General features: G+C 40.2%; 2 protein-coding genes across 2 annotated transcripts in view; both read left to right on the plus strand.

Moving 5' to 3' along the window:
* LOC126273313 (allergen Tha p 1-like) overlaps positions 1-24,249 on the plus strand; it is a 141,360-nt gene that overhangs the window by 91,851 nt on the left and 25,260 nt on the right. The gene's annotated exons all lie outside the window — the stretch shown is intronic.
* Positions 1,499-11,260, plus strand: LOC126272971 (allergen Tha p 1-like). The gene is made up of 3 exons (XM_049976308.1): positions 1,499-1,596; positions 6,506-6,641; positions 11,005-11,260. The coding sequence occupies exons 1-3, from the start codon at positions 1,537-1,539 to the stop codon at positions 11,199-11,201; spliced, it is 393 nt and encodes a 130-aa protein (XP_049832265.1). The 5' UTR covers positions 1,499-1,536; the 3' UTR covers positions 11,202-11,260.

Raw genomic sequence — 24,249 nt, forward strand, 5'->3', positions numbered from 1 at the left:
TCCCTCGATTTACTACTCACTGTGGTAGTCTTAACAGGAAGTCACGAATCCAGTTGGACAACTAAGAGGATGTCACACTTAATAGAAGCCATCTGTGATGAAAATTTGGAAATCGGGAAATATAGTATCATCTTGAGATTACTTATCGTTAGCACTCATTATTTGTTGAGAATAAACAGCCAGTTGTCTTTCACAACAGCGACATTTTCTGAATCGGTGCTGGTTATGAGTCAACAGCGTCATTTTGTGCACTTCGAAAGAAAAGAAAAATAAACAACTCACGCACCAAGCGTTCCGTACAAACTTTATTATTTATACAGACATTTCAGTCACAGCAGGAATTGAGAATCGAGACATTTCTTGATGGTTAACGATATCGATGCAGGCACGATAACGCCTACACATACCTGAGAAAATGGGATCTTAACTGGACAGGTAGGAATTCAGATAGCAAATGAGAATTAAATGAAATAATTTAATTAAAAATGACCAATTATGGACTTTTTTCCTTTGCTTTTAAAGTGAGGCCTTGCTTCCTTGCAGATAGTCTATAGGATTTGATGAGCTAGTTTGTGAGCACGAAAATCTGTGACATAAATAGCCGTACCTCTTGATTCCACTGAGTTTGATGCTTACGTTAATTACACCGCCAATGACTAAAGACCGTAGAATACGTCACAAATTTCAAATTGGTACTTCTGCCTGTTTCTTATAAAAAGAGGTCTTAAAATATAGATGAATAGACAGACAGTTAGGTATTAAACAACAAAAAAGAATTTTTTTCGTGTGTTATAATTCCGATTTAATAAGTTTCGGATTTTTCTTTAGTTGTAATGTGAAATTTTGCTTCTTATCAAATTTAATATATCTAGGTCGACGTGAAGTACCCCATAGGATCTGATGAGTGCATTGGCGAACATCCAAATATGTGACACAAATGGCCTATCTTTTAATGTTATTGACATAGAAGCTTAATTTTTTTTTCTCCATCAGGAACCATAGACCTTAATACGTGATATCAATCTCAGCTTTTTGTTTCCACTCATTCCTAAGAAAAGGGGTTTTTAACAATGGCACAGACAGGCAGAAGCACGGACAGACAGCAGACGCCACAAAGCGATGCTATAATGGTTCCGTTCTTACCGTCTAAGATACGGAACAACATAGGCCTAGAAATCACAGAGGAATGATAGTTACTATGAAGCTCATAAAATTTAATAATAATGCTTTGGCAGGTCCTGGACACACCTATAGAAACGACTGGTTTATGTTGATACCTGAACCTAGATGTGTCTTTGGCAGCTGGTTGAGGCAGTAGGGAGTGTCTGAGGAGACTTGGTCGTGGCTTGTAATCAATGTGGAACACCGGCCATGGCGGTGGAGCTGGTAACCGGCCGTGGCTGTGGTATCAAGTGTGCGCCCCCCGCTCTCTCCTCCGACAGCCCACCAGGCCACTCCAGGCTGGCATATAAGCCGCGCCACCCGTCACTGCGGCACAGTCGACAACAGGTAGCTCACAGCACCGACACCACCAGCATGAACGGTCACGTAGCTCTGCTCCTCTGCGCCTCCTTGGTGCTCATCGCAGCCGCCGAGGTAAGCATAACTTCTCGTCGCAAGGGCCACGCCACGTATATAGTGACCAGTCTTCAATTAGACACAGTCTTCTGTAAGCACCAACAATTCTTGATACACAGTTGTCCACAATGCTTTCAGGTAGCAAACGTACTTCAGACGCACCACAAAGGAACTACTGTAGGACCTTTGTTTTTTATTAAGTTTATTAGTTGCCTGGTGGGTATGGCCCCATGCTGCCAGTCTCCTACAATGATGTTCTGTGTGTGGGTCCCCAAATATTTGAGATATCTCATTTTACCCCTTGTTAGACTGCTGTAGTTTCAATACGGAATATATGACTTCAAGTTTGTAAGCATTCCTAACGTCAGCTGTCTTCTTCATAACCTACCAGATTGTTATTATTAAAGTGCAGCTACTCACGGAGTCCCAGTGTCGGCTGTGATTATCATATGGCACTGGCATTTGGTACATATCCTATTGCTTTAAAGTGGAACCAATTTACGCTGGAAAAAGAAATAGGTCCAATTTTTGCCACCAGGTGCCAATCTGGGACTATGAATGCAAGAAGTATATAAATGTTTCCATATGTGATGGATTAGGAACAGGACGTGGGCAGAAAATGTTAAACCAATGAGATAGGAATAATGTTGACTTACACAAATTGTTCAATGTGAGCGGGGGAATCGTCGGCGAGATATTTTACAGGGCTAGAGTTGCACCTTGTGGGAAAATTTGAAACTATTTTTCTTTTTCAGCATAAATAGGCTCCACATTAATGCACTAACATAATTACCACATACCATTGCCATACAATAATTACACCACACACACAACCGTGAGTAGTTTCACTTTAATCATAACCACCCAGCAGTTGAATATGTATCACTTTAATCATAACCACCCAGCAGTGGAATATGTCATAAGACAACTTATTTTTATTCAGTCAGTGAAACTGGCAGCGTCGTTTCCATCGTGGTACCCAAAATTGCTTCCATATTCAGGTAGATTTCAATGCTGACCTGAAGTTTACACCTTCACTAAGGACTCGACCTTTGATTTTTCTTCGATTTTTGCTTCCATGTTTCTAACTGTGGTTCTTTCACATTCACTGATAGGCATTCTGATTTGACAAGGTGCAGTAGCTCATAGTTTTTGAGATTCCAGTGAACGCACTTGTCTTGCTGTTCTATTATGTATATTTGCCCTTCCGCCGTAAGGAGTGATTACCGACAAAAGTGACATAAGCTAAGACATAATTTGTTGTTATGGTATTCAGTATGAAGACTGATGTAGCTGTTCTCGTCTTCTCTCCTGCAGACGCCTCTACGTTTAAAATGTGTGAAACTCCATGTTTCGACCTACATAACAAGGGATTTGTTTTTCTTAATAACCTCCACAATATTTTATCAATGGGGCTACCGTCATCAATAAACGTTAGATTAAAACGGCATTTTCTCGGAAAATATAATAGCTGTAAACTCCCGTCCTTGTCACCCAATCACAGTACCAACACACCAACTCCTGGTTGGCTTATGAAAGAAAAAAAAATGGTTCAAATGGCTCTCAGCACTATGGGACATAACTTCTGAGGTCATCGGTCCCCTATAACGTAGAACTACTTAAACCTAACTAAACTAAGAACATCACACACATCCATGCCTGGGGCAGTATTCGAACGTGTGACCGTAGCAGTCGCTCGATTCCAGACTCTAGCGCCTAGAACCGCTCGGTCATCCCGGCCGGCGCTTAGGTAAGATGGCAGCGTAAGTCATTCAGACTGATGCTCCTGCAACTACATGGAATCGTTGCTGTACTACTTCCGGAACCTTATGCTAGTCTGGCCTCTCTGCGGATGTGTAAGTGTTGTGGTTGCATGAAGCGTACGGTGTCTTAATCGTAGAGGAGCACAAACACAACTGTCCACTCCGCTCACCCGTCTCCTGCCTCTTTAATGGTTAGCAGCGTGGTACGTGAGGGGTGGCAATTTTACTATGAAACTCACATTTACCTTAAGAATGTTTGCGAATGTCTACTGTATGGATACTACCAAACACTCATGAAATGTATTAAAAAGATCCCGACGCCACTACTGAGAGATAATTACTCACTTTCACTCAACCAAGGGACCTGCTCATAACTTTCTTGCTTTTATAGCCTTCAACAATGGCAGTATGTGAAATGAATGTACTCGTTGGGATGAAGATGGTTGTGGAAATGAGAGAAAACTCTTTAAAAATGTGTCGAACGACGTGAAATAATAATCATGAAATTATGATACGTCCTTGTACAGACTCAGACACTATGTGTCTAAAACTATGTTTTGGATACAGAATTTTTCTTCTGGCTTGTACAACGTGCAGAGATCAGGGAGTGTCAGTAGAGCCAGTAATTGCAACTCGATTAACATTTTCAATTACAGTAAGCATGTTAGGTCATAGTAGCAATAGGTATCTTTGATTTTATCCATACATCCAATAGGTAAATCACAACTCAAGGGGACAATGACAAATATGTTTGTCGTCCAAGAAAATAAATTCATTTAGAAAAATCGGCTTGTACAACAGATAGAGATAAGGGACTACCACGCTGGTCACGGTTATTATTTATGGCTCTGCTGTATACATATTATACACTTAATAAATACTTTCAAACAAATAAATGTCTTTGTGATAAAACAATATGAGAAGGGAGTCGTTATTAATAAGTTAAATTTGTAAAATAGAGGTCTGCAGCTGCGCATCCATGATGCCTTTTTGCCTATGGTAGTTGAAAATCGCTTTTATGTTAAAATTTTCCACAAACAGTGAACTTCAGCGCAATGTTGTTGTACATTGTCAGAAACTGGTTAAAAAATCTTTTTGACGACATCGCATTCGTTTCTGTACGACCAGAGTGTGTTGAGGAAAAGGGATGTTGACTTAAAAAATAATGTATACGATCACAAAAGTAAGTAAAATATGGTTGGTTGGGAGACAACTGGGAGAAACAAATAGCGCTACAGGGAAGATTAATTAATCTCTCCGCGAAGTTGTGATTACCGGCTACCAGAAAATGACTGGCTGCAAAGATACGCTGTATGCAAGCCAATAGGGGGTACTTGGGTTTGGAAAACGGCAAACGCGGTACCCCTACATACACACACACATACGTACGCGCGTTGTGGGTCGGGAGGGAGCGCTGCCTCCGATAGTGAGAGCGGTCCCGCGGGCTGTTGCTCACCATTGCCGCAGGTCTCGGTTTCGCCCACTGGCACACAGGCGTCACTCCAGAATACCTGCATCTGCAACTGACGACAGAATAAGCTTAATAGCAACATACCACGCAATTGTACTACATTTATTGGACCCATCAGCTACTGGATACCTAGTATCCTGAAGAAATGTGAGGTCAACATAAGTATGTCGTTCAAAAGTAGCTCATTGATCCACCCTACGCAATTACCAAATAACATAAAGTTAATTGACGCTTGAGTGTATAAATTTCAGCGTAGTTGTCGCAACTTGTATATTAGACACAGGGAGAGCGTATTAGAACGTATGGAGGCCTTCCGCGAAATAATTACAGTAATTGAACTGTTGGAATCCTTCAGCACCAGCCAGGACACAAAACGACTGACATTAATATCTGACTGACCATTTCTAATGCACAATCAAAAGGCATAAAGCAAAAGATTACGGGAAGCTCAGACGTACACAGAAACCAAAAATGACTGTGAGCTGTCATTCTGAACGAAACGATTGACAACTAACACACAAAAGAAATAAGGGCCTTAACAAAACAATCCTCTTATTTCAAACCACATCATATGCAATAGAATGTACTCAGTTTTATTTATTATTTATCCACTTTTTCTAGAAAATATAATTTGTGCAAACATATCAAATTACAAACCGAGTAAGTTTACCCAATATTATTCAGAATCCAAATTCTGTCATGCGCTTTAGTGTTTTTAATTAAATGGCTGACATATTTGAAAAACAGACTAAACTCATTACTCTTCAACGTAATAAACTGTAAAAAACCAACATCTTCATAAATAGAAAAACTATTTCATACCTCTCTCAACGAGGAAACGCTAGGTGCGTGTAACATCTCTAGTGACGTCTGTAAACTCTAAATGTCTTAAGTCCAAATGCAGAATGGCAGCAACGAACATCAAGGGAATATTTCGTCATATAAATCCACCAAAAGAATCGTGAACAAAAAGCGATAAATTTCAAACCTACATGGTTCTACATCGATGATTTTGGAAGAATAATGCCACTAGTCTTAAAGCTGCGAACCAGGAGCTGATGAAGGAGCAAAGCATTCAAAATACGTCGTAAATAATAAAAGAAGAAGAGGAATTTAAAATTGAGTAACTGTTTGCGATGGGTCTATACTGATATTTAAAACAGAGTTACACTAAGTGCAGGCACAGCATTTGTAAATGTAAAGCAACAGAGTTCTAGTTTGAAATATAAGTGACAGTATCAACGATCAATTTCCGCTGTCGTTTTTCGAGTTTCCTCTTCTTCTTCTCGTGCTGTACCTAAGCTAGGTGACAAAGTTTTTGGGACGTTGTAGTTAACGACAATTTCATCTTTTGTACATATAAATGTAATCGCGTAATTTCAGTACTCACTTAGCAAACATTTAATGCATATACATACCAATGCTAATTTTAGTATATATGTCTTCAACAACTTGTTAAGGAAAACTCCAGAAATGTACTGAGTGACGTGAACCATTGGTAAGGTGCTCAGAACGATTTCAGGAAGATGGTTGCTCCAGTTCCCCAACAGGCTCCTGAGTTACTGTTTAATGCGATTGTCAGGATGGTACCTTTGGAAGGGTACAGGCGATACCGCCAGTTTTATTCGGCAATACGCATTAGTGTGCATGCAATGAGTCCTCTGGTTACAGCGAATGGTGTGCTGTGTTGCAGGAGAAGTACCCGGCCACGTTCGACAGCCTGGACCTGAACGAGCTGCTGTCGGATGAAACTCGAGTCCAGGACGCGATACGCTGCCTGCTGGAAGAAGGAGATGCAGCGTGCAGACCCGCCGGGAAGGCGCTCAAGGGTGAGACCCATCATAGTCTACACTCCGCTACACAGTAGGATGGTATAGGCCACACCACACCGAGCGAGGTGGCGCAGCGGTTAGCATACTGGACTCGCATTCGGGAGGACGACGGTTCAATCCAGCATCCGGCCATTCAGATTTAGGTTTTCCGTGATTTTCCTAAATAGCAAATGCCGGGATGGTGACTTTGAATGGGCACAGCCGACCTTGTTCCCCGTTCTTCCCTAATCCGATGACACCGATGACCTCGCTGTTTGGTCTCTGCCCCCAAATTATCCAATCCAATCCAATCCCACACCACAAGCTCACTCTCTAAGTGAGATCCGTGCCATGAATACAGTGAGTCTGTATTCAGTAATCGGGTAGATACAAACGGCAGTAACGGGGTCCCAATGGAGCAATGATGACTGGGTCATGAGTGTTCCCTGAATTTAAACAAGTCTGCTTGGAAATAAAATGTGAGTTGGGATAAAGGTATAAATCAATCTGAAATTCCAGTCTACTGTGGGTGACACTGCAAGAACTACGTTGTGCACAGTGAACAACCTCCGAGACCGTGCTCTGGTTCCATACAGAAAATTAATTATTCTCCCAGAATACATAGTGCTTATTGCTCCCCTTTTCACAATATTCCAAATTGTTTTAATTTTATTATCAGATGTGCTAATCTTAGACATAATGTACATACTTCTGAACTTTTTTACATGGTTTCTTACAATTATATTTCACTGTTTTCCACGGAAACTGTTTTCAAATATACTTTCAAAAGTATCATGAAATATGTTAAATTATAAATCAGCATCTTGATCCCTGTACGCCTCATCCCAGTCTGTTGCAAAGTTTCCCTAAATATTGAAATGATAAATCGTTAATGGAATACACTACTTTGGAGGACTGTTTTGCATTACTGTATGGAGCTATATCATATACTGTAACTAGCTGTGCATCATGATCAGACAGACCATTCTTACGGTAATAGTCTTTATTTAATTAAATTTATCTTGGTCTATGAAAACGTTATCTATCAATGTGCTGCTTTCCTGTATCACACGAGTTCGTAAAATCAATAACTGATGTCAAATCAAAAGAACCAACTAATACTTCAATGTATGCTGAAAGCTTATATCCACCTACATTTATCATTTCCATACGTGTGACTACATGATGTTTAGACAGGCATAGTAAATCCATTCCACCCTCCGTTTCTAAATCTTCTATACAAACAAGAACCTTATCTACTTTTTTTTTAATCCCCTGATATTCTGATGCAATATATTATATTATTTTTTGTGTGCTTTTATGTGAATCTTGTGACATATTAACCATATTTTTCACTGTACTGTTATGAGAATCTTGTGATATTTTCACATCTCTAGCATCTACCTGTCTGAACTTTTCATGAAGCTTGATTTCAATCAATGTAGGATGATTAAATGCTGATCTTAGCCTAAAAAAGTACTCCCATGAATTCCAGTGCCCCCACTTAAAGATTTTGCTATCATCCCAGCCAGTTTACCCTTCCCTTTCCTATTGAGATGCAGGCCATGTCTTGTGAAGTCCCACCTACCAATACCATCAATAGGAACCAAACCTATGCTTGACAAAGTAGCTGCCCGAACCAGCTAAACTAGCTTCATATTGACCGACCTAAAAGAGCTGTTCAATTGTTGCCGGGCATACCGTATGAAAGCAGGAACCAAGCCTACATTTCTATGGTTTGGTTCGTTGCAGATGATATTTTCACTAGGTTCCACTTAATATTGTACCGCTGATGTCTATAAATACTGTTTCTCGCTCCATCCACTACCACTATATGGTCCTGCTTTGTAAAATCTTTGCACATTGATGCTACATCCTCTATCACTTGGCTACGATATGCACTGCGCTTGAAAATTCTTGTGTCCTGGTACCTGTCACCTAATTTTTCCTGAAAAATTTGGCCCACACCCCTTCCATGGCTACTACCTAACAACAGAACTTTCGTCCTAATTTCTACGTTTTTTGCAACAGTTGGTTTCCTAGTGAAAGTCTCTTGAGTGCTGAGTACACTTTCATCTACTTCAGACTCTTTCTTAGCTGACTGAGGTAGCAAGGCAATGATGAAACTGTCTGATACAGTTCTCTTTCTGTGGCCATTGTTCCTTGCTATCACTTCCCACCTTCCTGTTCTGCAACTTTTCTATCCCTTGAACATAATCTGCAATACTATGGAAGACACCCATTTACTTCCCCGATTCTCATGGCACTATATTCACCCCAATGCAACCATCTGCCACAACAGAAGCACAGAACCACATAACTGAATTTCCTATAGCAGCTGAAACACTTCTTGCTCATGGTTGTTTACAATATTTTTAACAAAGTTTGTCTAGGCTTTAACAATAATATTTTATTAACAACAGATCACAAAAGCCACTAATATACGTGTATCAGGAACTTAAAATATGTAATTACTTTTGTGGATTTTAAAAAAGCCTATGATTGAATTGACAAAAATACACTGCTTGATATCTTAAAAGAATTGGGACTCGGTGCTAAAACAGCTGCAATAGTTAAAGGTACTTTGACAAATAAAAAATCGAAAGTAAAATTTAGGGGAGAGCTCTCAAAATCGTTTGAAATTAAGTCAGGTGTTCGACAGGGTCTCTCACCTCTGCTTTTCAATTGTGTCTTGGAGAAGGTAGTTCGAGAATGGAGGAAGGCCATCAACACTAACGGGATTCAACTAGGGAGAAATCCAAACAAGATCACCGTCGACTGTTTAGCCTTGCAGATGACATGGCATTGATTACAGATTCACTAGACAATGCCCAAGAACAAATAAGAGAACTACAAAAAGAAGCACCCAAAGTAGGACTACAAATATCATATGAAGAAAACAAAGTTTATGACAAACATCTCTGACGCTCCTCAAAATATTGCAGTTGACAACAACACAATACACAAAACAGATTCCTTCAAATACGTAGGACAGTGGATTACATACAATGCCAAAGAAAAGATAGCTATAGAAACTGGAGTGCACAAAATGGAAAGAGTGTTTCATATGACCAAAAACGTTTATAATAAAAAATCCTTGTCCTGGAACACGAAAGTAAGACACTACCAAACAGTGGCCAGACCTGAAGCTCTCTATGCGGCAGAAACACTGAAACTAACAGGAAATGGAGATCTTGAAAAACTAGACCAGGTCGAAAGAAGAATTTTAAGGAAAATACTGGGAGCTAAAAGAAACGATAATGCTGAATACAGGTTAAGGCCAAAACAGAGAGCTATATCTGAAAACGGAGGAACTAACTGATGTAATGAGGAAGAGGAGACTACAGTTTTTTGGACATATATTCAGAATGGATAACAACAGACTAACCAAGCGGATATTCACATTACTCAATAGCTACAAATCCAAGCCAGCATGGTTCATAGAGACTGAAAAGGACATTGAAAATGCTGGAGTTACAATAGACACAATAGAAAACAGAAAACATTTCAGAAAGGCAGTTCAAAAGGCAAAAATTTCAGGAGAGAAAGAAAATAACTAGACGAAAGTGGACTCAAGAAGAAAGGGAACAACACTCTAAAAGGATGAAGGAAATTTGGAAACTGAGGAAATCTAATACAATGAGGAGTAGCCAAAGTTGATTCAACGTACCCTCCAAATAGGTTATTCGAAAGAAGAAGAATACGTGTATACTATTAATATAGTAACGTAATGAACTTAAATATCAAAACCTGTGTACCCGAAGAATTTAGGCCTATAACCGTGTATGCACGATACGTACTTTCCGCGTTTTTAAAGTAAATAAAAGATAGAATTAAAATCTTTAATTCCCGAAGTAGATACGGTGCTACTAAATATATGTGTAATGAAAACAACCTAAATTCTTCACTTAATAATTAATGTATTAATGTAGTACATCTTATAATTCTGCCCATAATCATGTTCCATTAGGTTCTTGACTTGATGTTTCAACTTAAGAAGACGTAGTAGCGTGGTTGGTAGCTAAGTTTTTCTTTAATGGTGTAGTTTCTTCTGCAGTATACTCAATTAGCCAAATGGCTATGTTTTAAAACGCCGGGGATCTGCCATTCATCTTTTGTCGTTGGCTGCAATCTTGATACTGAAGACCTGATGTCAAACGACACGTTTTGAATCTGGGAATGTGATTATGTGGCAGAACTGTTGCGGCGACGCAGAAATATTTCCAGAAAAATTAAGGAGTAGTTGTGTTTTGACGCCTGAGGACCCTAGCGACTATGTCAGCAATATATTCACTGCTCACCCCAATCTACACGTACTAAATAGGCCTCCATCACGAAGCGCAAAACAGTTCCACTATTGTAAACGTACTTTCCTTTGCAGAGGTGTTCCCCGAAATAGTGCGTACAGACTGCGCCAAGTGCACTGAGACACAGCACAAGAAGATCGGAAGTTTCTTCGGAGAAGTCTCGCGCCGCCACCCAGACCTCATGAAGAAGCTGCTGGACAAGTACGACCCATCTGGAGAATACAGGAAGAAGTACGCCAAGTCCTGGGCCGAGTACAGCATCCACCACTAATCCTCATCTTCCCTTGTAACTCTTATATTCAATAAATCTATAACCTACCCTATAATGTAAAAGATCATTTCGACCTACCCACAAACACGGAAATACATGGAACTCCTAAACTCGTTTGTTCTGTGAACACAGAAAAGGTCTGCTTTCACCACAGTGATGAAGAAACATTTCGTTTTAAAATCAGAGTCATTTACACTTATGGGTCTCAAGAACCAGAAGTCAATCATTCAGCATGAAAGAGACTAGCCATAAGTGCTTTGTTTAATTTTTTGATGAGAAGGTGTACCATATATTCATTTTGAGGACACACACAGTAACTGGAAAGATAGTCATGGTGTGCCACAGCCGTAGATTTTTCAACAAATTCAAGAAGACACCAGTGATTTCGTATGCGGACAACAGGCAGTCTGAAACATCCTGGCTGATTAAACCTGTGTGCCGCACCGAGACTCGAACTCGGGACCTTTACCTTTCACGGGAAAGTGCTCTACCAACTGAACTACCCAAGCACGTCTCACGCCCCATCCTCACAGTAGGAGGCGAAGTACTGGCAGAAGTAAAGCTGTGTGAAAGCGGCGTGAGTCGTGCTTGGGTAGCCCAGGTGGCTAGACCACGCAATTGACCGAGTTGACCAGCAATACCAGCACGCTATCTTAGAGAAGATGGGACTGTCCTCAATATCGGCACGTGTGTTTCTCCGTCTCATCCACGGAGCCCCCTCCACAGTTCTCGCCAATGGCTACCGCTCACAACCGTTCACTATAGAGCGCTCAGTGCTACAAGGATGCCCCTGTCAGCCTTCCTCTTCGCTGTCAGCCTTCCTCTTCGCCCTCGAGCCTGCACTTCGAGGCCTACGACAACGTTTGCAGGGCATTCGCCTCTGCGATGTACATTTTAAATGTTGTGCCCATGCGGACGATGTAGTATTCTTGGCAAGGGCCGCAAAAGATACATGTACGGCGATCACGTGGCTTCATCAATACGGAGAGGTGGCCGGGAGCCGTATCAACCTGCGAAAGTCGTATTACATGGATGTGGGCAGAGGACTGCAAACTAGTATGCCAGCGCCCATTACCAAAGTCCCAGCGATGAAGTGTTTGTGAGTGACCTTCCATGGGATCGTGCAGCGTACAGCAGCATACACGTATCACAGAGTACTTAATGTGTTCCACAAGCAAGTTCGCCTCCGTAACTTTTGAACACTTGACTTGATCATACGGGTACATTTTGTCAACGTGTACCTCACTCCGAAACTTAATCATTACACACACGTTCTACGGTCGCTGTCAAGTTCCAGGCGGCCTCCGGTCATTACGTCAGCGAGGGTAGGGTGTTCAAGAAACGTTACGACACACTAACGTTGCCCACACATGTAGGCGGCATTGGATTGATAAACGTGCACAACAGGGCGTGCGCTCTCTTCCTGCGGACGATGCATCACCTACGTACTTCGGACAAGTCTACCCTCCCTGGTACACTGATTCAGGAGGTGGTGCCTCAATCCATCCGGCCGACGATTCTTGTTGGACATACCACGCCAGCACTGAGTCACACTCGCATCTATCTGGTCGACATGAGCTATCAGTTCAATGTCTTGCCGACCACGCGGGATCCTAGCACGAACGCTGCATGCTAATGTCGTTGAACGCCGACATCCGATGCTTGGCTGGAGACGGGTGTGGAGTAACGTACACTCCCCTTTCCTGCCCACCGCGGTCGGGGCTCTGTGGTATGTGATAACGACGGAAATATTCCCCACCCGACAACGTTTACACATGATCCATCTGGCCGAGGATCCTCTCTGTCCCAAATGCGCCGCTGTCGACACCGACATTCACCGTTTCGTTTGCGGTACGGCTCATGTTGGCGTTGTTGCTGGGACGGTCGCCTCAGTCCCATTCGTCTATAAAGAATTCGCGTTAGTATTTTGCTGCTGTGACTTATTAAACTGATAGTTCGGTAATTTTCAGATCTGTCTACCCACGGTGTGGGGTAAAGATATGTCATTGTCATACTTTTTTAATGAGAGCTTTGCAGGTTTGTTAGATTTCTGGTATTATTTAACGAGTAACTACACGATTTTACGGTGTAACGCGTCGTATGGTACGCTCTTTGCGAATTACTTGGGGGCGCTGTTTACGCACCCTCCAGACCATTGGAGTGTACCAGGTGTGGGAAGAGACTGAGAGATTGCTCATAATGGACTGATGAGAGTAATCAACGGTAATTATAGGGTATTTCACCCTCGCTGAACGAGAAGACGACCAATAGATCCCACCGTCTGGCTACTGTGGACAATCCAAGACGAAAAAAAAGAAAAATGGAACAGTAAAAAAAATTACAAATAAATAAATAAGAACAAAACGAGCAACAAGCAGAATATAATAAAGTTTGTACCCTTTTCTTTCCCCTTTTCTTTTTTTTAATAAAATTTTCGGAGGCATATTTAATTTTTGTTCTTGGGCCGAACCTGAAGTGGTGGTGAACGGCCTTCCTAGTTAGCTTTAGGATGAATGGGGCGTTGACCGCGAAAGGCAGAGTTCCCGAGTTCGAGTCTCGGTCCAGCACACAGTTTTAATCTGCCAGTAAGTTTCATGCCAGCGCGCACTCCGCCGCAGAGTGAAAATATCATTCTTCAAACAGGGAGTCTCACTTCACTGGCACAACGAGCGGCAGATCCTCAGTGACACACTGCCACATGTTCTTGATGCCCATGTCTCCAGACATGATCCCATGCTACAGTTCATGGGTACCTAAAGGATCCCTTACAACTTCATCTTGTGACATGAATCAGTTCTTCGGCAGAGCATCGAATACAGTGGCTTTTGTCGTCAAAGGGATCTTCCTTAGCGTAAGTGAAGAATTTGGTAGACTTCATCTGCGTGATTAGTGATAATAACATAGCGAGAAACTTTGGTTTTCTAAACGTTTTGCGGTTTGTTCCTGTTTTATAGTGATTTTCCACTAGTAAATATAAATACTTATACTCATTTTATCCTTTTTGAAACCCAACATCCTTACTCCACCAGTGTCCAACGTAGATCCAGCGAACATAAATAACCTGATCTCCAAGGTATTAGCAGAAGAGAAACCGCTTAGCTGCTTGTAACTACTGCTTCATATAGCTTATGAAGACAGAATGCATCGACACGCAAGTCGCCGAAATGACTTCAGCTAAAAAGAGTTGAAATACGGCGGCCGATTTCAGAAGAGGATACCCCGGCCAATAAACGCTATACGATCGTTTCATGCAGTGCTGTGGTTCGGAGGTGCTTTCTCAGGAATTTCGTCTTCAATTTAAAACCGACGGTTGGTACCAGTGGAAATACTTTGCCTGTTTGCCTGTGCCATTGTTGTCCTTACAGCCCCCTTACTTCATCCATCGAGAGCTACTATGCCGCTACGGCAGCTGAATTTATTCACCTCGTGTGTATGTTGTCAGCAGGCTTGATGTTATGTATATTGGTAATGTAACTTCTGCTGTAAATTGCTTGTCCGCATTTCGTGGTCGTACGGTAGCGTACTCGCCTCCCACGCCCGGGTTCCAGGCTTCAATTCCCGGCGGGGTCAAGGATTTTCTCTGCCTCGTGATGGCTGGGTGTTGTGTGATGTCCTTAGGTTCGTTAAGTTTAAGCAGTTCTAAGTTCTAGGGGACTGATGACCATAGATGTTAAGTTCCATTGTGCTCAGAGCCATTTGAACCATTCTTTTTTTGTAAATTGTTGCTTCGACCTTCTTTTATTTATTTTTAATTCTTATTCAGAGCGCAGTAATTTGGTCGTTCTGTTCAACAGTATAATGCTGATACAATTACCAATAAGGACTTTAGTGGAAGAAATGGATCACAGGGTGTTCGATTGTCATTTACCATTTATTGCATACAAACGATTTATTCATAAAATATTTCGAAATTAAAGCAATTTAATTTACATGAAAATATAAAGGTTCTCTAAACTGAAACAAAGTTGACGATTTAAAAACGACAATTAGAGAATATAAAAGTTTGAGATAAGAAAAAAATTATTTAATTTAAAGGGAGTTCAAAATTTGTTTGAATGTCTTTAACAAGAGCCTCTTAGTGGGCAAGAGCTCAGTAAAAAAGGCTTTATTTCACACGAACCATTAAAAAACAATTTTATCAATAAAGTGTCGAGAACGTAATGCAAATTCGCAGAATTTATTTACAACAGATAACAAACCCGAAGGGCTGGCAACCACACTAACAATAATTTGCCCTTAGAAGAACAAGAAGATGGCAATAAAGGGCAAGAATTGGATACAGTGAAATGAGGGTGTCACAAATTCTGCTCATTAAAATAATTTTGCACAATACGCGATAAACGCTTTTAGCGGGGGCGAGAGACCCCCATACTCTTAGTGAGTACCACGAGCGCAATTCTTCTTATCCAACAACACTTTTTGGGAAGCCCTAACATATAAACATTTCTTCTTTTAGAAAATTAAACATATAACATTAAAAAGACTTTGAACATTGTTGCTAAGTTTCAGTGACCGTGTCAGAATTATATTTGAACAAATAAGCAGTCGGTCACAAATATTAAGTCAAAATTGACCAGGTTTCGGCGCTACTATGACCGTCGTCTTCAGAATTACACTAACTGTTCTAAAACATTAATAATATTGAAGTCACATATTAAAAAAGATCTAAGCCGGAAAGGCGACGTCATGAACAGTTGTGAGATGGCGATCCGCTATGGGCTGATCGTACTGTGAACAAGGGTTGCAACAAGACTGAGGTGCCCACTTTAGAAAGTGTGGGCAGGTAAACATGGTGTTGCTACGAGCGCCATCTAGTAGCCGCAGAAGCACTTACGCTACTGTACATTCAAAATTAGACACATGAAATTGTGATGCAGCTGATTCAAGTATAGCGTAAGCAGTAATAATAATAGGATGAAGTTACATATTTATCTGCTTTAAATAGAGATACGATTTCTAACGTAAAAAACCTTAGTAATGCAAGAAAACAACAAGGATGTGACAGGAAAAAAACATTTCGGTAAACTACATGAGGAAATCTGAATCAAAATTCAAGCAATGGGTTTATACAGCTGCAGCTGTTCGTTGAGAATGAGGCCATCATGACGAGAGAGGTGTTTGAAAATCTTTAATTCCTCTAAGACATCTAACATACGCCCCTTCTTGTCGGTATGCAGAATACTGTTATCGCCTGTGGCTTTAGACACGTGTCCAGTAATTAAGAGAAGATCGACAAAGGATGAATTTAGGGGATTTTCGCCGTTCTTTCTCAAAAGACGTTCTTTACATCTGATGGTGAAAGCACGTCCAGTTTGCCCTATATAATAGGAGGAGCAGGTATCACAGATGATCTCATAAACGCCAGAACTTTCTGTAGGGAAACGAATGGATTTCAAATTATTAATGAAGTTTCTCTTCAGATTATTATTAGTAGAGAAGGCCATAATGAAGTTGTATTTGTTGCGAAGCATGCCCTGGACCTGATAGCAAATGGGTCCTATGAAAGGAATAGGAAAACGTTAGGTTTTTTTGGGTTAATTTCAGTGTATGTGGTGTTGAGCATAGTAGTTCTTGCAGTTTTCTTTTTTTGGGTTATCGTTCACTATGTTAGGCGTATATTCATTATTGACTGCTACGGTTTTAAGTAAATTAATCTCCTCATTGAAAGTGGTATGGAGGTGGCTCGGTGGACGGCAGAGTGAAAAAAAGCAATTTTTTGTGACTGTGGATGAAAAGAGGAAGCAGGCACGATTTGGTCAGTATACGTTTCTTTTCGAAAAATATTGAAAGTCATGTTATTGTCTTCTATTGTAAGCGTCAAGTTTAAATAATGTAATTAGCGGTTTTCGTTTTCGAAGTCAATAGTAAAAGACATGTTTACATGGATGTCTTTAAAAAGTTTAAATATATGATCAATTCTATTGGCGGGTCCGTTATAGATGACTAGAATATCATCAACGTATCTTGTGTAAGAAAGGGTACCTAGTGAAGCGGCTGAGATACGGTTAAACAGCTTTTGTTCCAAGGAATTGATAAAGATGTCGGCAAGGATGCCGGCTAAAGTTTTGCCCATGGCGAGACCATCAGACTGCTGGTACAGCTGTCCGTTGCATTCAAAGTAGTTGTACTTGACAATGACATTAATGAGATTAATAAAATCGGTAATCTGTTGATCTGATAGATATTTTTCAAATTGACCTAAATTTTCTTCCACAATGATGAGCGTCTCATGTACCGGGACATTGGTATAAAGATTTTTAATATCTAAGAAAAAAAGTTTGGTGTCAGAACTGCATTCTAAGTTTTCAATATTTTGGATCAAAACGTAGCTCTTAGGAACGGAATAATTATTTTCGAAAACGAAAGAGTTTTCAAAGTTTTGTGTAAAAATCAGACCAAATCGTGATATGCGCTATTCATGTTATTGGAAGTTGGACGTATTGGATGATTAGGTTAATGAATTTTGAACTGGGACTGAAGTTTAGGGGGCTGAGGGTTCAAATTAACGAGTAGTTTCTTTTGGAAAGTTTTTATAAAAAAAATTGCATTGTTAATGGCTTACCTTACTTCTCTCTGTAATTTAGGAGTCGGATAATCATGCAGCTCCGATATGTGGTTTTGACTGAAGAAATTTTCAGTTTTAGAATTATACTGAGAAATATAAGCAATGACTAGACAACAACCTTTATCGGATTTAGTTATTAAAGCATTTGCTGTTTTAAGTTTATTATTAATGGAAGTTACAAAAATTATGTCGTTATACGTAGCATTAGACAAAGTGGCTGCATTTTTCTCTAGCATGCGGGTTACATCATACGCAAATCTGGCGTGAGAAACATTATCTATTTTATTATGATCGAAACCGATTTTTTAATCAACAAGCATATTTTCTGTCACATTTCTGTCTGACAGGTTAGGCCTGACATTGTATTTTAGTCTTTTTCCTAACAGGACTTTTTCAGTCTCAGTAAAGACGATGTTGGTTTTATTTAAAATTCTCTCATGAAAGGCGTGACTGCTTTTCTGAAATGTATTCTGAAGGCATTTTTCATTAGAAAGCCAACAAAAAGGATTGCTGAGCTTCTTCTCGTGTTTCTGCATTATACCTATTTTAATTTGCGTCCACATGTCGTCAATATTAAAATTATAGTTAACACGATAGGTTTTTGTGACATTTAAGTACAAATGGTACGCATCTTCGTTAAGACTGTCTTTTCTAGCGTACAGCTCTTTTATCCTATTACAAATAATATTCTTAACGATAGGTCTAAAGGATTTTGGATTTTTCTTACATACAGAAAAATTTATGTAGACTTTTGTATTAGTCTGGACAAGTCCCCTTTTTTCACACTGCATGTTAAAATAGTAGTATTTAAAGTTTTCTTTTTTAATTCTTTATATTTAGAAGCTGCCTTAGATACCTGGCAGGTAAGAAACGTAAGACTTTGAAATGGCTGCTAAGGTTCAGTGACCGTGTCAGAAATATATTAGAACAAATAAACCCTCGGTCACAAATATTAAGTCAAAATTGATCAGGTTTCGACGCTACTATGAGCGTCGTCTTTAGACTTAGACATATTGTTCTAAAACATATTAGGTATATAATACATAAATTAAATTAAATTAAAGTTTGTGCTGACTGGAAAAGATGTAGTACTTAGAAGTCACATATTAAAAAAGATGTAAGCCGGAAAGGCGACGTCATCTATAGTTGTGAGATGGCGAGCCGCTAAGGGCTGCTCGTATTGTGAACAAGGGTTCCAACAAAACTGAGGTATCCACATTTACGTTACAAAATGTATCTCTATTTTAAGCATACATATATGTAACTTCATCCTATTATTATTAGTGCTTACGTTATGCCTAAATCAGCTGCATCACAATTACATGAGTGTAATTTTGAATGTACAGAAGCCTAGTTTCTTCTGCGGCTACTAGATGGCGCTCGTAGCAACACCATGTCTAATTGCGCACACTTTCTAGAGTGGGCACCTCAGTCTTGTTGCAACCCTTGTTCACTGTACGAGCAGCCCTTAGCTGTTCGCCATCTCACAACTATTCATGACGTCGCCTTTCCGGCTTAGATCTTTTTTAATATGTGACTTGTAAGTACTGCATCTTTTACAGTCAGTACAAACTTTAATTTAATTTTATTAATGTATTATATAGCTAATATGTTTTAGAACAGTTAGTCTAATTCTCAAGACGACGCTCATAGTAGCGTCGAAACCTGGTCAATTTTGATTTAATATTTGTGACCGAGTGCTTATTTGTTCTAACATAACAGTAGAAACATACCAACCCGAAGATATGATAAAGCACAAAGTTGAAAACCTTTACTTGAACACAGAATTGAGTGTCCAGTTGGAGAGCACAAGCTATTAAAGCAAGTACTCCAAAATTGTATGAGTTACTCAGTTGGCACAAAACGAATAAAACATCTTGTGTGTAAGCTCCGTTCACGGAGTGGTCTTCGATAAGACCGTCGTACACAACGGTAGCCACAGCTAAAGCCTCGCCAGCGCGTCCGCTCGTCAACCGCAGGAGGGACAAACAGTGTACCGGTAGACTGCGGAGGTGGGAAGCAAGGATCACAAGCCCCAACCACGCTCAAACACTCACGCCCACGAATAGCAGTACAAGACCCAAGAGCAGACAATGTTGGCGTAAATATCCACCACAAAGCATCCATTAGCAAATATTAAATTACGGACATCCCAACTGCGCGCACACCGATAAAAATTAACACAGCTAAGCCCAGAACTTCCCAAGGCACCCCTATGCACTGACACAATTTCAACTGACTGTACAAAATATAAATTACCAGCAGTTTAGTTACTGAAATGCTCTGGTGAAAATTACATCGTAACTGCTAGGAAACTAATTCACCAAGTATCCAATTATAAATCTGTCATATAAGCATTAAAAACCCGGTGCAGAAACAGTATCCAGATCGGCAGTACACAGAGTAAGTGTCTGTACTGAGAGAGGGTAACATAACAAACACCCACATTGATCACTGATATTCAAGGTAACAATGTCAGCGAAGCATCTCTAATGCTGGGACGGATAATTTGAATTACAGTTCTCCACCACACCAACACAATAATCATGTATATGAACTCCGAGTTCCGGAGCAAATAGGATAATGCAATTAAAACAACTTCAGGGTTAAAACACCGACCGCCGTGTCTTACACACTGCCTTATGAACTTAATCTATCGGATGTGTAAAAGTAATCCAGCCCACATATATTTTGATGTAAGGTTATTTGATTTGAATCTTTGGTACGTCCGCTATGTATATGTCTATAAACTATTGTCCACCTTAAGTGGGAAAGCAAAAAAATATGATTATGTGTACAGAGATTTGTAATCGGTGAAGTAACACTGCAATTAACATCATCAGTATAGAATCTCCGTGAATCCCTATGCATTTGTGTCGTCTCTTGACAACGTAGTCCCATCTTCAAAGAAGCATTGCAGAATCTTTCACATCTGCTCGTTCAACGTCTTCATAACTTCATGAAAGAGGTGTTCCTTCATCGGATCCAAAAAGTGAAAATTACGTGTAGGACGTACGAGTGTAGGATGCGCGTTCATCAACTCATAGGTAAAATTTTTTATGCTTTGTAGTGCTTCACCAGATGCATATGCGAGGGTATTATCCTGAAGCAAGACTGGAACTTTTAAAGCTCCAGTTTCCTTTGCGGTTTGAGTCAGGTTTTAGGTCTAGCAGTAACTCACTGTGGTTGTCACTGTTCACAGTTCGGCGCTACATAGTGCAATGTACCAACACTGGACCTTCCATATCCGAAGGCACTGTTATGACAACCTCTTCTGCGGAAGCGTGGTGTCTGAAATTTTTGCTGAGGGCAAAGAGGAAAGTTTGCAGAGCATATCGTTCCATTTCGATGTTTCATAGTAATGGACTCACGTGCCACCAACAGTTACTGGAAGAATATTAAAGATTTCCCTTCGTCCTCACAATGCTTTAAATAGGATTTCGACACCTCCGAAAAGTCGTATTTCTGTTTGCTACCTGACGTGGTACCAAATGAGTACAAACTTTGCGACAATTCAGAGATTCACAGCAAATGTAAATCCTGAAGCGAGGCCAAACATCACTGATTCTGGCACGACGAATTCCACAAAACATTTCCTCTGCTGAATAAGATTCCTTAGAGCAGTGAATGAATGTAAAGGAACAGACAGAATACGAAAAGAAGTTATTCAGCAGGAGTTGAAAATTTGGAGTGTGAATGAGAAGCTGGACGAAAACAAAATGAAATGGGATGAACATCAACAATGAATGCATCCAGAGAGGCTAAGTGAGTTAAAGAACTTTAAACCAACAAGGGAGAGATCCTGGAAGACTGAGAGGAAGGTGGTAACCCCGTCAGGACTCAACTTGCCTTATACAGAAAGTGTGGGAAAAGAAGATTTCTCATTCGAATTGATTTTTTTTTCTGCCCAATACGACATATACAGTAGAACAGTGTTATTCCTGTTAAGGCTGAACACACAACCTGAACTTTTTTCCTTTGTTTCCTCCCACATATATATCACTAAGGGACGATTAAAGTAAAATCAAAAAGATTCGAGCTCACACAGAAACTCAGTAACCGTTGTTCTTTCCACAGACAATTCGCTACTGAAACAAGAATACAGGGAAATTATAGTGGTGCACAAAGTATCGTCCGCTACGCACCGTAAGGTGCCTTGCAGAGAACAGATACTGACGGAGATACAGACGTGTAAAATTTTACCATTATGGTTTTACTTCACGCAGGTTGTCTCCACACACTACAAATCCAATCCTAGACATTCGCTCAGCAGAGTGATGTTGACCTGGTATCTCCTGAACTTCTCTATGACTTTTCGTTACCACTTACAGCAGAAATTGCACTACACCTTTGTGTTACATTTCTCTTATCAAAAGTAATCATTACTGAATTTTATTGGATTCTTTTAGCTTTATTTTATTGAAAGTCATTTTTCGAGAGCTATGTGTTATTGGCACACAGCGTAGATACACTTACCTCGATCTAGATGTAACTAGCCTCATGATTTCCCCTTTGCTTCCTACAGCGCACTGCAGTATCTGCGGGGGGGGGGGGGGGGGGGGGGGGGGGAAGGCAGGCTTATCTCCTGCTTAAGCCTGAACATGAGAGTTAGGCTTTCTTCTTTTTCTTATTTCGGCATGTACGATTTATTTTCACGCCCTTTGGCAAGAATAATTTGTTCATCAATAATCAACAAATTATGTTATACGATTAGTAGCTATAAAATAACATGGTTGATATTGAGACGGAGTAAGTAGGTATGTGAGAAAGATGAACGAACGATCAATATCTGTGAAGTGTGAGGACTTTTTAGTCGATTTCTCCATATGTGGTGTACGTGGACAAGTCAGTGCGACAGTGGCCTTCGCTTGTGTAAGGCCCGTTACTTTTTTTTGCAGGAATAATGGTAAGAGTAATAATAGAGCCACGAACTGCAATGATGTTTCACATGTAACTTGGAAAAACTGCTGTTAAAACCTATCTCCTGCTAAAACAACTCTACGGTGGAGACTGTATATATATACTACGCGAGGTTTTGAGTGGTTCAAGCGTCTCCAAAATGAAATAGAACACTCTGATGTCGACTCACGCCCAAGACGTCCTTCAACATCAACAACGCATGAAAATATCGACAATGTAGGTAAGCTGATTCGATATAACATTCGGCTGAGTATTCGATCGATGGCGGAAACTTTAGGAATTTACAAACTATATTTAAGGAAGTTTTCCGTAACCAATTAATCATGAAAAAAGTTCTCGCAAATTCTCACGATCGAACATAAAAATGTTCGTGAAAATATTTGTCCTGACAATTTGAATACCACTAAAAATGATCCTATATTTGGAAAGCACGATAAAATTTGCTAATCTTTATATTTTATTTATGAATCAAACAGTAAGCGCCAATCCACGCACCGGAAGCCCCAAACTTTAGGTAGTGAAAAAAGCTCGAATGGACATATCAGGATTAAAGCGATGACGATTGTAGTTTTCGGTATTAATAGGACTATTATCTTCCCTGGGTTCCTGAAGGCCGAACTATTAATCAGTATTAGCATCTTGAGTTTACGAAAAGCAGGTCACGTGTTCTGCGTAAAGACAACGCACTGGCCAACACCGCAATGTCTGTGAAGGTAACCAGCATCCCAGGTTTGGACGATCCACTTTATTCTTGGACATAGCGCCATGTGTATTATCTATTCCCCAAGGTCAAATCTGCATTAAAAGGAACAAGATATAAGCCAGCTGAAGCATCGAAAGTAAAGACGGTACGCGCTATCAGGCCCTCATAGTGGAACCTTTCCAGCACTACTGTCATCAATGGAAAATTTTTATGAAACGTTGTAGGCACAGAGGAGGTGAGTATATTGGCGGTGACAGTAATTAGGTACGTACGTTTCTGAAGTAAAATGTTTTACAGTAATAATCCCGTTATTTTATAGCCATACCTCCAGCTTTCACTGGACACACTTCTTTGACGTAGTTCGATGCCTAAGCGATCAATAATTTAGGGATATTCAGTAAGGTCTCAAGTGTTTTGTTTAAGGGATACAGTTACAGATTATATGGCAGAGAAACATAGTCTATTAAAAAATTTACCGCAGTATTCTCATGAATAATATTATATGAAGAGGGTTTGTTTCCACTAGCCTCACAGGAACGTCACATCAAAACACGTCACAGTAAACTCCAACCGAGCAAATCAATTTCCTTGTGATGCCTCAAGATTTCATCATCTGTCCAACTGTTCTGTATCATCATGTTTAATATCTGCATAAATGGTAGCGAGTGTAAATTTAATATCATGCAGGAGTCTCACTTCAGTGCTTTTTCCAAATTCGGCGCTATTATTTACGACAAAATTGGACATGAATAGTTTGACACTTCAAAGCTTAATCCTATACGTGCTTCACTTTCACCGTAAAATCGTCTATTCGTTTTCCAGGAAGAAAGAAAGGGGCAAGTGGGGCAGAAGCAAGCGGT

This window comes from Schistocerca gregaria, chromosome 5 (assembly GCF_023897955.1).
Source record: "Schistocerca gregaria isolate iqSchGreg1 chromosome 5, iqSchGreg1.2, whole genome shotgun sequence".
In the NCBI taxonomy this organism is placed as follows: Eukaryota; Metazoa; Arthropoda; class Insecta; order Orthoptera; family Acrididae; genus Schistocerca; species Schistocerca gregaria.

What these genes read in the sequence shown, in the direction of transcription:
- LOC126272971 (XM_049976308.1), top strand. Translation starts at nt 1,537, where the DNA reads ATGAACGGTCACGTAGCTCTGCTCCTCTGCGCCTCCTTGGTGCTCATC. An exon ending in TGCTCATCGCAGCCGCCGAG is followed by an intron (nt 1,597 to 6,505) that starts GTAAGCATAACT and finishes GCTGTGTTGCAG; the next exon opens with GAGAAGTACCCGGCCACGTT. An exon ending in CGCCGGGAAGGCGCTCAAGG is followed by an intron (nt 6,642 to 11,004) that starts GTGAGACCCATC and finishes TTTCCTTTGCAG; the next exon opens with AGGTGTTCCCCGAAATAGTG.